The sequence below is a fragment of the Parasteatoda tepidariorum genome, chromosome 5 (genome assembly GCF_043381705.1).
Source record: "Parasteatoda tepidariorum isolate YZ-2023 chromosome 5, CAS_Ptep_4.0, whole genome shotgun sequence".
NCBI classification, from domain to species: domain Eukaryota; kingdom Metazoa; phylum Arthropoda; class Arachnida; order Araneae; family Theridiidae; genus Parasteatoda; species Parasteatoda tepidariorum.
The window spans coordinates 39,889-57,989 of record NC_092208.1 but is presented as its reverse complement, the minus strand read 5'-3'; the positions used below and the strand labels follow the sequence as shown (position 1 = coordinate 57,989).

At 29.0% G+C, this 18,101-nt stretch overlaps 1 protein-coding gene across 2 annotated transcripts in view; it reads right to left on the bottom strand.

The window, feature by feature from the left end:
- LOC107436415 (protein croquemort) overlaps positions 1 to 18,101 on the bottom strand; it is a 66,230-nt gene that overhangs the window by 10,341 nt on the left and 37,788 nt on the right. For both annotated transcript variants that reach the window (XR_011636799.1, XM_021148778.3), the window contains exons 10-12: positions 17,357 to 17,430; positions 11,821 to 11,875; positions 6,060 to 6,215 (exon numbers count right to left, since the gene is read on the bottom strand). Coding sequence is in view for 1 of the 2 variants with exons in the window: in XM_021148778.3 (XP_021004437.1) it covers positions 6,060 to 6,215; positions 11,821 to 11,875; positions 17,357 to 17,430 (285 nt within the window). In the remaining variant the exon portion in view is untranslated. The remainder of the gene's footprint in view (positions 1 to 6,059; positions 6,216 to 11,820; positions 11,876 to 17,356; positions 17,431 to 18,101) is intronic.

The window sequence follows — 18,101 nt, the reverse complement described above, 5'->3', positions numbered from 1 at the left end:
GATGGGAGAGAGATCTGGTGATCTGGCAGGCCAAGGAAGAGTTTGACAAGCTTGCAGACAGTTCATAGCAACACGTGCTGTATGTGGTCTGGCATTGTCCTGCTGAAAAACCAGCCCAGGGAGCTGCAAAAGGAACGGTAGCAAAACAGGTCTTAGGATGTTGTCAACGTACCGCTGCGCAGTAAGTGTACCTCTAATGACGACCAAAGGGGTCCGGCTGTCAAAGGAAATGGCACCCCAGACCACGATGCCTTGTTGAGGGCCGGTGTGGAGCGCAATAGTGAAGGCAGGATCCCCCCTCTGCGTCTCCAATGACCGTCAGGACACAGTAAGTAGCAGGATTCGTCGCAAAAGACTATACGTCCCCAGTCGGCATCATTCCAGCCATATCTGTTCAAAACATTCATGCATACGAAATTTCAAAGCAATCGGATGATTGCTTCTTGGTGCGTCGATATTTTTGTTATAGAGTAATATTTTATAAAAACTGAACCATTCTAAAAACCACAGTTGAATGAGGCAAGTAAGATATTAGTTTAACCCTATGAAAACAAATGTTGAGCAAAAAATTTAAGTTAAGTTTACAAATTATACACAACAATCTTTTGAAAGAAAGGTTTCCAAACGCATCTTTCGGTAGTCTTTTTTTTTTTTTTTAAAGTTTTTAACTCGGAAATTTATAGAATTTTTAAAGAGCCAGACATAAACAAAACTATTAAAATTAAACCAAAACTTCAGGTTTATAAAACTACAATCAGATCAACCATTATCTATAGATCAGAGACATGGACTCCAACCCAGAAACAATAAAAAATGCTGATTACCTGGGAAAGAAAAATTCTTAGAACTATTTTCGTACCTGTCAAAGAGGGTGATCTGTGGACAGGGTTGGCTTTTTATTGGCAGAAACTGGTTTTTGCCATGCCAGTGGCAGAAACTGGTTATAACCGGTAAAAACCGGCAGAAACTAAAAATACGTCTGTATTAGTTCAAGTAATTGCTTAATGACATTTTGTTTAAGTAAACTGAAAAATGTAACTGTAACAAACTTTTTAATTCATTGTTTGTAAATATATATGATTTTGTTTACATTAATTATAAAGAGTGCAGTAAATCAAATATTCATATAAAACAAATCGGACCCATTTCCTGAAACTTATTTTTCCTGTCAAGTTTCGACAACTACCCCAGCTACTACACGGTGGTCCAGTTTTAAAAAATATGCAATAGATGAAAGTTCCACAAATCTTGCTTGTTCCTTGATGGCAATGTCTGCTAGTTCTGCTGGACTTGAGAGAATCTTCTCAAATTTCTCGATCGTGCATAGGCAAATTGAGAAATTGTTTAGGTTTAGAAACTGCATCAAAACTTGTCTTTTGTTATAGATTACTGCAGAGTGCAAACAATGTAATATTTGATTTTGAATGGTGATAATTTTGTAAATAAATTGTACTTTGTTAAACACAAGTGTTTTTTCTATGAATTATCCATTGTATGTCAATCTCAGTACTTTTATGTCATTTTCTGAATTTCTGCCACAAATGTGGCAGAAAAAGGTTCCTGCCATGTCGGTTTTAACCTGTTTCTACCAGTGGTTTTAACCACTTCGGCAGAAACTTGCCAACCTTGTCTGTGGAGAAGGCAATACAATTTTGAAATTGCAAGACTATTTAAAGAAAAAGATATAATGAATTATGTAAAAGCAAAGAGAATTCAATGGCTAGGATACCTTGAGAGAACGGAGGAAAACAGAGGCACTAAGAAGATATTCAAGGGGCAGTTCCAGGGCCAAAGGAAAAGAGGAAGGCCGGCCAAGAGATGAATTGACGAGGTGGAAAAAGACCTTAAAAGTTCGAAACTGGAAACAAAGAACTAGAGACAGGCGACTTTGGAGAAAAATTGTTAGTGAGGCCATGGTCCAACATGGACTGTAATGCCAGGGAGTTAGTTAGTTATTAAAATTAAAAACAAGAACTAGATTGTCTACAGGGTGCTCAGCCACATCTTTCGACAAAAAAATAAGCACCTTTTAGGTACTTTTTAAGCACTATATACTTTAACAAAATGCAAAATAATTTTCATTTACATGATCATGATAAAATTAATAGTTTCTGACAAAGAGCTCTTTTTCTTGATCATTATAAAATAATAGAGATTTTTCGGTTCTACTTCTGAGGGTTGAAAATGAAGCCTGAAATGGAGAATATCTTGCAAAATGCAGCAGAATTGCACACCAGAATGCAAGAGCCTCACTGAACCCAGCTCCGCACATGCAGACTCGCAAGTATTTCATCATACATGTTGAATGATTTACGTTTTCATACCCTATGGACCGACGGTACAGCGAAATAGATTGTGGTTGTAATGAATTGTGAAAACGTTGAACAATGGGAAAAGCAGGTTTTTGCGTAACACGCAGAGAAAATAAACACGGTGATGAAAAAAAAAATCTCATTTCGGAAAAAGGAAAATGAAGCACTTTTCAAAAACTCCCTATGAAAAAAGCACCTTTAAGGGCTTTTAAAAAACAAAAATTGAAAATAAACACTTTTAAGTACTTTTTAAAAATGCTACCCAGCATGTAGAATGGTCAGAATTTTTTTTTTGTGCCACAGTTCTTCATCCAGAAAAGAGGAAGGCTACAACGATAGCTCGACACAGCAGAATTAAATTTTGGAGTGATTGGGGTAAGAGCCTGCAGTCCAGGTCAGAAAATAAGCTGTCCGGTTGAAATTTTCTATAGTAGGCTTAGGCCCACACTGAGCCATTGCCAAAAATACAATGATGATTACAAGTAATACAAAGAAATAATGCTACATAAAAAATATCTAAATAATGTCTATTTTTAGTCAGATTATCTAGTTTATGTACAGAGTAACCAGGGTGATTCTTTCATTTCCTTAAATTACTGAGGCAATCTGCATATTACCTAATAAGCAGCTCTTAATGCAAAAATAAGATAATTGCTGCAAAAGCAAAAACAATTCAGTATGCTTAAATAATCCCTTTTTAATGCCTAAAGAATCTAATTAATTAAAAAGAATAATCAACAACTCAGTTAATTGAATCCATCATCAATCAATTAAATAGTTATAATACAAAGAAACAAACTGTTTAAAACATTATTACATTTAAATGAAAATTAAATGAATGAGAATTAAATGAGAATATTATTATAAAGAAAGGAGAGAAATAAAATTTTGAATACTAAGCAGATTATCTAAGAAAATTTTTGATTTTTTATACTTTAATGGAGAAAATCTTTTAATTTACAGATTAGCTAGGTAATTAATGTGCACATTAAGAGATCTTTAGTGGCAATATTAATATTATGCCACCATAATATTAATATTGCCACAAATTTTTGGGGCTATGATAATATTATGTCCCTGACCTGTATGTAAAAACAATAAATAGCTTCTGCCCAAGAGCTCTATTCTAGATTTTATTAGCCACCATAAAAACAATCTATGCACAATTCTTTTAAATGAATAATTACTTTATTTAATTACATAAAAAAATTTTTTTACTGACAATTGCTTAAACTTTGATTCAAAAAATGTTATTGTGTGCAATTTTTTAGATTTAAATCAAAATTGTATATAAATGTATACTAAATAGAAGTGTTTAATGAGATTAATAGAGTGAATTGATAATGGAGTATAGAAAAGCTTAATATCACAAATCATATCATATTATATAAAATTATATATCATATCACAAGTGTAAATGAGTAAATGACCTCTATTAAATTTTTATTAAAATTTGTAACTTGGTTCAGTATTTTTTTTTAAATAAAAATTATCCAAAAATGTTCAATGATTTTGAAATAAACAATAAATACAGAAACCAAACATAAAATTATTAAAAATGAGTCCCTATACTTATTATATTTAACAAATTTGAGATGACTGAATTTTTAATTTCAATTATTTTTAAATAAAATGATTGGATGATCAATTGTAGATTTGATTTAGATTGAAGAGATGAATTGTATTATTTTGAAATGACTATACTGAATCACTTAAAATTTTACTGCATTAGCTAAAGGTTAAAGTAGTGAAAAATTTTCTAAATGCATAATTTTTTTAAAATTTTGGTTCGAAAATATTTTTTTCACCATCAAACAATTGAAGAATGCTGAAAATTCTAATGACAAATCTATTAAAATAAGACAATAATAAAAAGTCTAAATTATTTCATACTATTCAGACAATATAATTTTGAGAATAAAAAATCTCAATGAAACTTTATCAACTTAAAATAAGTAAAAAGAAGGAAACGTTGAAGTGATGTGATTATTGACAGCTCTGAAACCACATGAAAATACTTAACACAATTGGATTGTGGTACAGATCTATTATTAGAACCGTGAGAGAAAACCTTTTCAGTTTCTTTGCGATTAAAACTGTGGTGAACCAGTGAAAAAATGAACAAGGAAAAAAAAAAATTTTATTGGGAAAAAATTTCGATGGCAGGAGATTCCGCCAAATCCTGCAGATCTGCAAGTAATTAATTTAATATGCAAAATGATTAGGTGCTTTGCATTTAAATACGGATGACAGAATCCAGGGTTGCCACAGAAATAAATGATCAATATAGTTGCTATTAGAAGCCTAAAGCACGAAAATAGTTGCCAAAAACTATGAAAATAGTTGCCTAAATAAGAACAAAAATATGACTAAAATTTTATTAAATTTCTTAATTGTCATATATCCATTTAGTCAAGTTGGTGGCAAATATGATAATCTTTAGCACTAAATTTTCATAGCAAAAATTGTATATTTACAGAAAATTAAATGATTTTAATTACTAGAAATCATTCAAACAAATAATTTTTGATTAAAAAAAACATACTTTTTCTAAAAAAAATTTCACTTTAACCAATAATTGATTAAGCAAATATACATATATACTCATATATATTGTGAAAAGTGATTATTCAAATTCAAAAATTACGCATCGTAATATTGCATTAAAATTTTGTTTTTAAAAAAAAATCATGCAGAATTTCATAACCCGTGATCCGTCCATCACTGAGGATATTTCACGTCAGCACGTGCAAGTCGGTTGGGGAATTCATATCGACCAGCCATCGCTGGGATTCGAACCCGGTTCACCTCCTTGGAAGGCTGTACCCCCCCCCCTGGGCCACCACGGAGCCTCCATTTTAAATGACTGGCACGTGAAATCTGTTGTAGAGGAACAAGATCAAAATTTGATTTGTGACTTCTGTTCTTACACCTGCTACTTAATTTTTGATAAAAATAAAAATTACTTCAGAAATACTTTGCTTAACCTCGTTTAAAAAACATTTTTTGCTTAACTTAGCATCAAAAACACTCTTTGTTTAACCATGAATAAAAATATTTTTTGCTTAACTTAGTATAAGCTGCTCTTTAAGTAATCTTACACCTCAGCCCAATTCGGGCCTGGGGAAACATTTTTTGGGGGGGCCCTACAGCCTTACTACTTCCGTAATGAAGATATTTAACATGGAGGAATTTAAAGGTATTTAATTTTGAGGTATATAAATTCTTCATCTCATTATCGATAACAAGAAAATTAACTAGAACCTAAAATAGCTATAAAGTCTCTCCCCCTCCATCGGCCAGACGAAATATCGCCGTCTATTTTATTGATTTTTTGACAATTCCATGTCCATCATGCCGAATTCAGTTTTCTGATTGTTAACTTTGTCTCCTAGCAGCGAAAAATTCATATCCTTGCCGACATTAGGGCTAAATTTTTGGACTTACGACGGCTCAATGAAGCTAATCAGAAGCCTGTAGTTATGTAAACATATCGCATTTTGCAATATGTATAAATACAGGCATTTGGTTGGCCCAATTTGTCCATGGTATTTGCGAAAATTTAGCTGATAGATAAATGAAGAAGCTAACTTAAAACTGACGGATTTTACACTGTACTATTTTGTTTTAAAAAAGTTCATTAAAGAATGTAACGTAAAATAAACTTTCTATTCGATTTGGAAGGCAGCTGCCCCCTTCCTTACCTTGTATCAGATGGGTTTAATTCGAAAAAAAAATAAATCTTACTTTTTGTCTGATATGCCTGACTGTTTGATGTAAAACAACAATTATAATGACTCCACCACAAGCAACAGACAAGAAACATCCGATGGTCACATACTGAGGCAACATCTTTGTCACAAATTTCAGTTTCTCAGCAGTCTCCAGGTTAATCGAAGCAGACTAAACACATCAAAGAAACAAATTACACAATAATAATGAGGTAGAATTTTTTTTTATCAAGCACTTGTTTACAATACAATAAACAACTTCTCAACTCAATTTGTTACGCATATACACACATTTATTTCCAGCAATTCATTAACATTAGAATAACCAGCATAACGACTATTCTATATACTATTCTAGCCATTCTAGTATACTATATTCGATTGAAAAATCAACTTTAAAGGGGCGCTATGTTATGAAATAATTATACGAGCCAGGGGCCTGTTCAGAAGAAATTTGGATTCGTTAACGGATCCCTCACAAAATATCATTGCATAAAAACAGACCCTTCACAAAGTATTTTAACTTAAAAATGGACTCTTCACAAAATGATTTTTCTTTTAATCGGACCCTTCACAAATTTTTTATCTTCATTATTGCTTTGTTAATCAAATAAACTCTTCCCAAGGGAAAAAAAAGAAAGATGAATGTAAATGAATTAAGTTTTGCCTTCGGCAGACGATTCTTCCATTATTCGTCCGAAATGAATATTCTGAGCTCAGCAGTATAGGCTAAATACCAAATATCAGTATGTTGCAACTCTAATTTAGAAGCAGCAATTGCTGTTTATTTTTGAGAATTTAATTTTTTTAAAATTATAATTTTACAGTGTTGAGCATAATCTTTTATCTATTTACAATTTAAAAACTCCTTGAAAAAGTTATTTTGCAATAACAGGACCCCATTTGCACACATTCACAAAATCAGGACCCTGGTTGAAAGAATGTGACTTGACGTTTATTTTAAATTCACAAATTACGAGCCATTTCTTCATAATTTTACAACTACAGACCTTTCACAAAATGCCCTGCGAGCTTAATTGACTTTCAACAATTTCCCTCTTAAGTTTTTCAGCTCCTAAAAAGCATGAAAGAAAAATTTATTATATGTAATAAGCGCATACAATGAAGTTACACCTAGAATGACCATAGTGGTCGAAATGACTGCAATATAGATCTGAACGTGTCACTTGGGTGCTCTTTCTCATCCATTGTTTATTTTATTCACCCACCTGCCAGACGATGAAAGAGTTTTTTTTTCCAAAAGGGAAATACATCTCGTGCTGGCAAACCCTGGCAACTGTTCGGAGATAGGAGCGCACGGTCGGCTCAGAACCTACAAATTTGTGTTCACAAGTCATTTGATGTTGTTCATTACATACTGATTATTCAGGTTGATTTTAGCTTTAAATTGCAAACAAATGACTGCTGGATTACTTAGGAGTATGCAATGCGAAAATTATCTAGCGTAATTATCGGCGTTAACCAGAATTTTCAGAAATTTATAGCTCACAGACTCGAAAATGTAACCTTCCATGATAATGGCACGGATATTAAATCATTTTTCTAAATTTTTTTCTCATTTTATCAATTTATTTTTTACAGCAATCAAGATAAAAATAACAGCTAACTCTATACATCTTCATTTTCACCAAGCACTGAATAATAAACCACTCATTTGTTTCATGAAGCTATTCAGATCTCTACATATTTTTTCTTCACTTTTATTTTTGCGTCTTATCTTTAAACATTTCTTAAAAAAAAAAATTTATTAATCTTTGATCAGCATTTCAAAATATTGGGTTAGTATGAAAACTGAAGCAAATTTATATTCAACACTAGTAGACATTTTGTGTAAGCAAATAAGCACTGAATCATCGTTTATAGAGCCTCTTTTTTGGCATAACTTATGTTTTTGAATACTCGTGTAATAGAAGTATAAATCCCATTTCTTTCTTTTTGGTGTGACATCATTACTCGATCATTTAGCAATAATTACAAAAAAATAGTAATGTTATTTATTAATATGTATTATTTTATTTTAAACAAAAATTGCTAACTTATTGAGGACATTTTCATTTAAAATAACAAGTGGAAAAGAGATATTAATGGATGAAACTTAGTCTAATGATTTCAGTCCTAAGGACTGAAGAGTGGCACCTTTGATCATGTTAAGCAGTCATTTAATGTCCAAGATTTTATCCTTATCGAAATAAACCATCTGAATGAGTTGATAATTATTTGCAAATTTGATTATGAACGCAATTGAAAACATGCATTCTACTTTTTAAGAGCATATCAGAACACTGCATAACACATGTAAAAATTTTTATTAACCATAACCATATTTTATACTTTATATATAATAATGATTTTTTTAAGGGGTCATAGTATCCAAAAAATGACCAAAACATCGAAATGTTTTTTTACTGCTCATAATAAAACTTAAAATAATTTCAAATGTAATGAAAAAAAAATCATCTCTCTATCTACATTTTAAAAAAAGTTATAAATAATTCTAGAATGTTCTAATAATGAAACTTGATCAGCAGATAGACTTTAAAGTGCTTTTTCTCATAGATGATAATTCTGCATTTTAATTTTAAGTAAATCCCTAAGAAATTTTTTCTATTCACAATAAAGTTTTAAAGTAAACTTTTTTACATTAAGTATAATACACTTATTTAAACTGTGCATGGAATAAGCATTTTATGGGGTATTACAATTTTTACAGCATGTCATATATACCTAACAAGAATTTTTACCCTTTTTTTCTACTTTTTTACAAAATAATCTATAAAAAATATTCTAATTGATATATCGACAAATAAATGCACAAAATTGTTAAGATGAATGTTGTAAGCACAAGGAAAAAAAAATTTGTTTGAAAATATGTTAAAATAAAAAAGCCTTAGAGATTTAAAAATTTTGAATTTTTTCCTTTTTTTTTAAATTTAAAAAAAATTAAACAGTTTAATTACTTTTGAAGATAAATTGTTGATTATAAGTTAAATGAGCATGTAAAAGATAAACAAAATGAATAATTATGACTTAATATCAAAAAAAAAAATTGTTGCAAAGGTACTGTGACCCCTTAAATTTTGATTATATTTCATTTTATTACATTAGTTTCAAACACATGAGTGCTACTCTAAAAAGAAATTTCAAGACTGAACTTATTTTTTCATTCATTAATGCAGTCCAGCATTGTTTACCAGAATTTTTAGAAACTTATTGCTGACTGCAAAAGGCAACTTTTCATGACAATCGCTAGTATATTAAATCAATAATTTATTTTTTCTAGAAAAATGAACAATATTTTTCTCTATTTTATTAAGTTATTTTTTACAGCAAACAAAAACAAATAGCAGCGAACCTTGTTTATCTTTCTCACACTCATCAACAAGTAAAATCACTCATTTCTTTGTTTTTCCTTTCACCATTATATTTTTCTTCCTAATTCTACAAATTTCTTTTCTTTCAAAAAAAAAAAATCTTAATTTAACTTTGGCAAAGAATTTCAAAACGTTGCAGGAAAAGTGCTAACTAAATCAGGTTTATATTGAAGAATAGTACAAATTCTGTTTACACAAGCAAATTGCTTGCCCTGGACTTTTTGAGAGTGTATGAACTCATGGCTAATGTTTAGCTGCCACTAAACAGTGAGGGGATTAGGCACGCACTGAAGTCTAATCCTATTCTTTCATTAAGACATTATTTGATCATTTACAATAAATCTAAAATAAATAGCATTCTCCTTAAAATTCATTATTTTTGTTAATTTTAAAAGAACATATTTCTCATTTTTAAAGAACTCGTTTGAAATAATAACTAGATAATTCATTCAACTATTAACTAAACTAAATATAATATTACTAACATACAAACATGCTCACCCATACTTTCTTTTTCAACAAAATTAAACTAAAGTACCTATATAGAACTTTTCTATGGATAAGATAAATTTACAATTTTTGAGAAAAGATAAGTCAAATCATTTGTTTTTAAAACAAATTTTGTTTAAAGAATATTATGATTTGAAAAACTTTCTTTTAATTTTTCCAATGAAACTTTTAATAAATTTAATATCTTTAATAATTTAATTAATACATTTTATTCTTTCTTTAATAAAATTAAAAAATTCCTTTAATAAATTTAATATCTTTAATAATTTAATNTTTTAGAAATTTATTGCTGACTGCAAAAGGCAACTTTTCATGACAATCGCTAGTATATTAAATCAATAATTTATTTTTCTAGAAAAATAAACAATATTTTTCTCTATTTTATTAAGTTATTTTTTACAGCAAACAAAAACAAATAGCAGCGAACCTTATTTATCTTTCTCACACTCATCAACAAGTAAAATCACTCACTTCTTTGTTTTTCCTTTCACCATTATATTTTTTTTCCTAATTCTACAAATTTCTTTTCTTTCAAAAAAAAAAAAAATCTTAATTTAACTTTGGCAAAGAATTTCAAAACGTTGTGGGAAAAGTGTTAACTAAATCAGGTTTATATTGAAGAATAGTGCAAATTCTGTTTACACAAGCAAATTGCTTGCCCCGGACTTTTTGAGAGTGTATGAACTCATGGCGAATGTCTAGCTGCCACTAAACAGTGAGGGGATTAGTCACACACACAAGCAAATGCTGAAGTTTAATCCTATTCTTTCATTAAGACATTATTTGATCATTTACAATAAATCTAAAATAGCATTCTCCTTAAAATTCATTATTTTTGTTAATTTCAAAAGAACATATTTCTCATTTTTAAGGAACTCGTTTGAAATAATAACTAGATAATTCATTCAAATATTAACTAAACTAAATATAATATTACTAACATACAAACATGCTCACCCATACTTCCTTTTTCAACAAAATTAAACTAAAGTACCTATTTAGAACATTTCTACGGACAAGATAATTTTACATTTTTTGACAAAAGATAAGTCAAATCATTTGTTTTTAAAACAAATTTGGTTTAAAAAATATTATGATTTGATAAAGTTTCTTCTCATTTTTCAAATGAAACTTTTAATTAATTTAATATCTTTAATAATTTAATTAATATATTTCATTCTTTCTTTAATAAAATTAAAAAGTTCCTTTAATAAATTTAATATATTGTTTTCATAAATTTAATATCTTTAATAATTCAATTAATATCTTTTATTCTTTCTTTAATAAATTTAATATATTGTTTTCATAAATTTAATATCTCTAATAATTCAATTAATATCTTTTATTCCTTCTTTAATAAATGTAATAACTTCCTTTAATAAATTCAATATCTTTAATAACTAAATTTAATCTAAAAGAAAAATTAATTTAAAAGACAATTGGGAAAGAAACATTAATTAAGTCCACAGATTTTTTTCTTTCTCAAGACTGATTTCAGTCCCGAAGAGTGGCAACCATGTGTGCTTTACAGCAGCATACACAATAATATTACTAACAATACAATAAAATAATTAATCTGTGTATCTGTGTGCAAGATACAGCAGTTAAGCACGATGAATTTTTACAGCGAGTTTTCAGTCTTAATTTTTCTTCTTCTATAAGATAAACATTGGAACTGTTATAATTTATAAAATGGGAGTTTATTCAAAGAGTAATTTTGTTAACTAAATCCTTATCTGCAACCAGTCATTACCGTACTGTCACTTTGCTTCTTTAATCTTTTGACTTTTATAATATTTGACATCCATACAAAACAAATTGCTGGAAATAATAAAATAATAATCATGATTTCATTACACATTGTAAAGAACTTACCTCACTGAACCAAAATATAGGATAGAAAATCTTCTCATCAGGCAGTTCAAGATTTCTAAATCAAATTTGAATAAAATAGTTATTTAATCATCAAATCGGTGCATAAATATGATTGAAACAAGATTTGAGTGTAAATAAAAATAAACTCTTATAATTCTAACATGTAAAAATTGTGTGCAAAGCAAATAGAGCCAGCGCTAGACATTGTTATGCCTTGAACAAATAATTTTAAGAAACCCTTTGAATATTCTCTTTTTGACAGGTTTTAAGAAAAATGAATAATTTTGATTACCATATAATTTTTGTCCATTTTATTCAAATTGATTATATGAATTATTTACTTTACTCCTAAGAATGAACTACTTGAACATTTATTCTTTTATCATTATCTTAATTCTTTTTAAAAATTTTATTTTAAAATTTTTGATTTATCTGTTCATTTTTAATTATGATAAATTAAGCACAAGCCTTCAGAAGTGAGGAATTCAGAATTTCAAGAACCCCACTTGAAAAAAACATTTAAATATATTTTATTTTCTAATTCTACGATTTTGAAATTTTTACAACTATTAAAAAAATTCTTTATAGCATAACAACACCAATACCAGGTTGCCTAGAGTTCAAAAATCCTGTTGGCCAGGGAAAATGTTTCATTTTATCTTACCTGGCCACAATTATAAAAATCAAACTTGTGTTGCACGATTTTTAAAACACACAGTTACTGTTCAGATCTTAACACTCGATTGAGGGCCAGTTTAGCCCATCTCATTTTTGTTGCTCTGTAATTCAAAATTAATTTACTGAAAGAGTTTAGTATTTCTGACTTTTCCTAATTTGTACCAATTTAAGGGCTTATTTAAACATTCCTGCCTTTGACTTATAGAAACATATATATAGAACCTCATACCTATAATGACAGGAAGGGTCAGAGTGGCCCCTTTAGGTATTGGGTACAAGGTACTTTTAGGTTAGTATAAAATACTTTTAGGTTAGTATAAGGTACTTTTTAGGTCAGTATAAGGTACTTTTAGGTCTGTATAAGGTACTTTTAGGTCAGTATAAGGTACTTTTAGGTCAGTATAAAGTACCATAGTTTCATTAAAAAAAGTATCTCGACACATTTATAATTATTATTTATTGAGAAAAGGAAACTCAATTATATAAGAAACTAATATATATGAATCATTGAAAAGTCAGTGTTTTGCTTAAAAAATATTTTTGTTAACCAAATCTGAAAAAAATACCATAGAATTTTAATGATCAAGTCTATATAATAGGTTTTTGTTACAATAACTGTGATTATATTTTAAGATTTTGGATGTCTAATGGATAAACACGACGCCCGGTGGCTGAGTGGTAGCGTCACAGTAGGCCCTCTATGGGCTGTCGTGCCACTGAGTTTAGTTTAATGGATAAACACACAAGCAAAGTGGAAAATTGTCTCCTCCAATCTTTCTAGATATACAACAACTGTTAAAGAAAAGAGTAGTATTCCTACCTAAAGACTTGGGTGACATTATTTTTCCTTGAATTCCTTTGAGCAGCATTAATATAAATATTTGAATGAAATTACATTTAAAAAGTTCAAAACATAATAATTGCTTTGTTCACAACACTCAAAACGCTTATCATTTACTGGTAACAATACAATAAACTTGACAACATTCATTTCTTTTATTTGCACTTAAAATAGATACACCCATAGAAGTTATATTTAAAAAAAATACCAAATTATTCACAATACAGCATTATCAGACCTGCATTATAGATTTTCACCTACGGTTTGATCCTTGCAAAAAACTATATAAAAATATTTCAGTAACAAGATTGCTGGATCACAAAATATGAAAACAGAAGCGCAAATTGAGGTAAAAGCATAAATAGAAGGATTTTCTTTCATAGTGTTTCTACTGCAGTACTGAAGCACGTTTGATTTGTTAGTTACCAAGGATGGGTCCGAAAATGGATGCACGCAAGGTAATATTATACTGGATAATTTAAAGAAGTTGACAATTAATAATTTTAGAAAATTAATCATTTCAGAAAATTAACTTTTATTTAAGAAAAAAGTAAAATAAAATAGAAAAGAGGAAAAAACACGAATTGCCCGTTTTGTACATAATTTTAGCCACTGATTTGCACATGGCAAAAATTATATAAATTAACAAAGAAGTTTTTTAGTAAATTTATTTACAATAAAATGCAACAAACCCAATGTTTTTATATAGAATTTAATTACTTTAGTCGGGTATGCATTGTTTTGCTTTATCAAATTTTGAAAAAGTTTGTAAATTTGTTTTTTAGATAAATAAACATTACTACATATTCTTTTGATTCTATTCATTTGATAAAAATGATATTTAAATAGATGTTTTTAGAAACAATAGAGTTTCAATTAATTAGCTTATTTTATTGAAATTAAAATTACTTCTTTAATCATATAAATCAACAAAGCGGATATTTTCTTCTTAAAAAATAAAATAAATATTATCATCGTGATTACGAAGCAAGACTAATTTCTCTGGTTAAATATTATTCAATAAAATTGTATAATCTTGAAAATTAAAGATAATTAAATAAATCTAAAAACAAAATCAATATTAAGAATATAATTTTTTTCATAATAGTGCAAAAATAAATCAGCTAAAAGAGATGAAAAATTATATCTTTGAGGTATTCCATCAATTTGAAGAAAAATATCTCCTTTATTGCAAAGATAATTATTAAAAAGACAAAAATTAATTAGAGTTTCTCAATAATCAAAATTGCAACTAAGGATGTTTTTTAAATCATGGTAATAGTTCAAAAGGACATCTTTTTGTTTAGAATGGGGAATGGTATTGAAAAAATCCTGGAAATCGCAACAAAATTAATTTTATTATGTTTAATAAATTCTAAAATCGGTTGATTATTAGTGATAATCCAAGAAGAAACTTCAATAATAACATTAATAATTTTTAGTAGTTAGAGAAAATGGTGCCAGGTTTAGTTAGGTAAGTATTAGATCCACATGTGATTGTTCTAAATTTCATAGGAATTTTTTGAAGATTTATTTATTTATTTTTTTAAAATTACGCCCGCCATCATCTTCTCAGACATAAGGCGTTTTGCAGTCCAATACAACACTGAAGTAGCTCCAGAAGGTGAGAGGACACAGGAGAGGCGAATTAACCAGGTTAATTTTAAATAGATGAGCCTACAAGTAGTCATGTCCAGTAATTATTCTAAGGCAAGCTACTCCCTCGGCTCTGGGAAGGAGGGAAAGGTGAGAGCGCTGCTGGCCATCAAGAAGGCTAGCCCAGGACTTTCCATCAGCTAAGTCCCTAGCAGATATTGTTCTGTGCCTAAATTTGCTCTAAATAAGCCGCCTTTCTAAGGGGCAATTCTAAGGGGTAATTTCATTTCTAAGGGGAACTGGATGAAAAGATGGATGCAAGGCTGAAGCCTCTCTAGCCAGCATATAACTGATTTATTGAATAATTGATAATTAAGTAAGGAAATTGTATAGTGCGAAGTTTAATTTTTAACCTCTTATATAAATCAAAAAAATTTTTATTGACAATATTATTATTTAAATTAATAAGTTTAAAATTTTTACTATTTTTTAACTCTGTATTTAAAAGTTTAACATAGAATTTTTTACAGAAGATTGGATAATTATTGTTTGCTTTCTATATGGGGATAATTACAATATATATACAGTAGAGAACCGATTATCCGGAACGATCGGGACCATTGCGATTCCGGATAACTGATTTTTCCTGTTTTCTGAATCGCTACAAAATGCCCTTTTTTTTTTTAAATGTTTATAAAACGAAACTAAAAATTTTTTTTGAAATAGGTTTAGAAATAATAATAAATAATAATACAGTTCAGTTTAAATAAGGAAAGAAATTATGAAATAAAAATTATATACAGGCTTATATATGTTATTATTAACATTAATAACATATATAAGCTATTTGTGCTTATGTGAGATTCGTCTACAAACCGCATATGATCCGTCCTCTAAATCAGTTCTTTCGTCAACTCGATACGCCATACGCTCTAAATAACAAAATGGGCTCAAAATCTTGCAAGAAAAAAAAATTTTTTTAAGGAAGAAAATTAATTTCCGGTTCCGAATTTCATTCCGGTTATCTGGTTTTCTGGATAAGAGGTTCTGCACTGTATATATAAATATATATAAAAGTTCAAAATATAGAGGAAAGATGGAATAAATTACACAATGAAAAGAGAAGAAGAAAATTATTAAAATAAAATAACATATTCTTAAAAAAGAAAAAAGATATTTCTTTATCAGCTCACACGATTATATCTGCAAAAGGGACTTGCAACCTATGCACAGTAAATAAAATTTATTAATTTTCTTCTTTTTCCTCATTTTTGTATTTATTTATTGTGCTATATTATTATTGCTGTATGATTACATATGCATGTTACAGCAAATGACCGAAATCAAGAGAATGTTGTCTTTCCCAGGTGAATGTCAACAATCACATAGTCGCTTTGGTGAATGTAGGAAATATTTGTTATATCCCATTTGGTATTCATTGATATTATTATATTTATTCGACGTTTTAATACATGTTGAGGATAGATTAGAAGAAACAACAGTGAACGGAGTACTGGCTAAATGCATACTGGGCAGTGGCACTTGACCTTAAAAAAACATTGATGCAGGCAGGGGTCTGTCCAGACATTTTGTGAAAGGTCCGTTTTTGTAAAATTGTGAAAAAATGACTCGTCATATGTGAATATAAAATAAACGTTAAGTCACATTCTTTCAACCATGGTCCTGCTCTTGTGAATGTGTGCAAATAGGGTCCGGTTATTGCAAAAAAACTTTTTCAAGAATTGTAAAGACATACAAGATTATGCTCAACACTGTAAAATTATAATTAAAAAAATTTAATTTCAAAAAATGAACAGCCATTACAGCTCCTAAAATAGCGATGCAACATACAAATAATTGGTATTTAGCTTATACTGCTGAACGCAGAATATTCATTTCGAACGAATAAAGGAAGAAGCTCTTGCCGCAGACAAAATTTAGTTCGTTTACATCTGTCTTTCTCTCCCCCCTTTCCTGGGAAGGGTTTATTCGATTAACAAAACAATAATGAAGATAAACAAATTTGTGAAGGGTCCGATTAAAAGATAAATTATTTTGTGAAGGCTCCGTTTTTAAGTCAAAATATTTTGTGAAGGGTTCTGTTTTTATGAAAAGATATTTTGTGAAGGGTCCGTTAATGGGCCCAAATTTCTTCTAAACAGACCCCTGGTAGGACAAACGCATACCGGGCATTTAACTAGATATTTCGGACATTTACCAAAGCGACTATGTGATTGTTAACATTAACCGGTGGAAGTCATCAACCACTAATTTCGTTCATTCACAGTACCATTTATATCAAATTAAAAATGACACTGCTTCTAGAGTACTTTAAAGGAATTATCCAGGCATTAAAGGATATCTAGTATTGAACATGAGGTACAACAAGTCATTTGAAAAAATAAATAGAAGAAAACTCACTCTAATTCATCACAGTTTGGAATGGCTACATTAATTTGTAATCTTGCATCAACATTTACAGGAATACCCAATTTCTAAAATATATTAAAATTCACGGACATTAATAAAGACAAATACAGCAACAATACACCAAAATCCATTGACATTTTCATAGCAGCATTATTAAAGACAAACATAGAAAAACTAGGGATGTAACGAATATTCGGCCACTATTCGGTATTCGGCCCCTTTGCCGAATATTCGGCCTAGCCGAATGCTAAAGTATATGCTATTATAAATTATTTAGATTTGTGAAAGCCTTATTGTTGGCATCAAGATATTTAAAATATTACAAAAAATACATAAAGTTGTTAAATTTTTTTAAAATATAGAAAGTTTAAAAAAGCAAATTTGTTAATATTTATTTCATTTTTAATTTAAAATTTGAAAAATATTTAATTAAAAAATTAAAATTTCAAAAGTGAAACTTTTTAAAAAGTTCTTAATTTTCTGGGTTTTAATAATTTTTCTGACAAAAAAGAAAGTTAAGAATACATTTAACAGTAGAAAGTAATGAGTTCTTATCTTAAATATAATAGCATATAAATTACAAGTATAACTATAACTAAAATATGCTATTATTAATCATTTAGATTTATAAAAGCCACATTGCCTTGTTATTGGCATCAAGATATTTAAATTATTACAAAAAATAAATCAAGTTGTTAAAAGTTTTTTAAATATACAAAGATTAAAAAAGCAATTT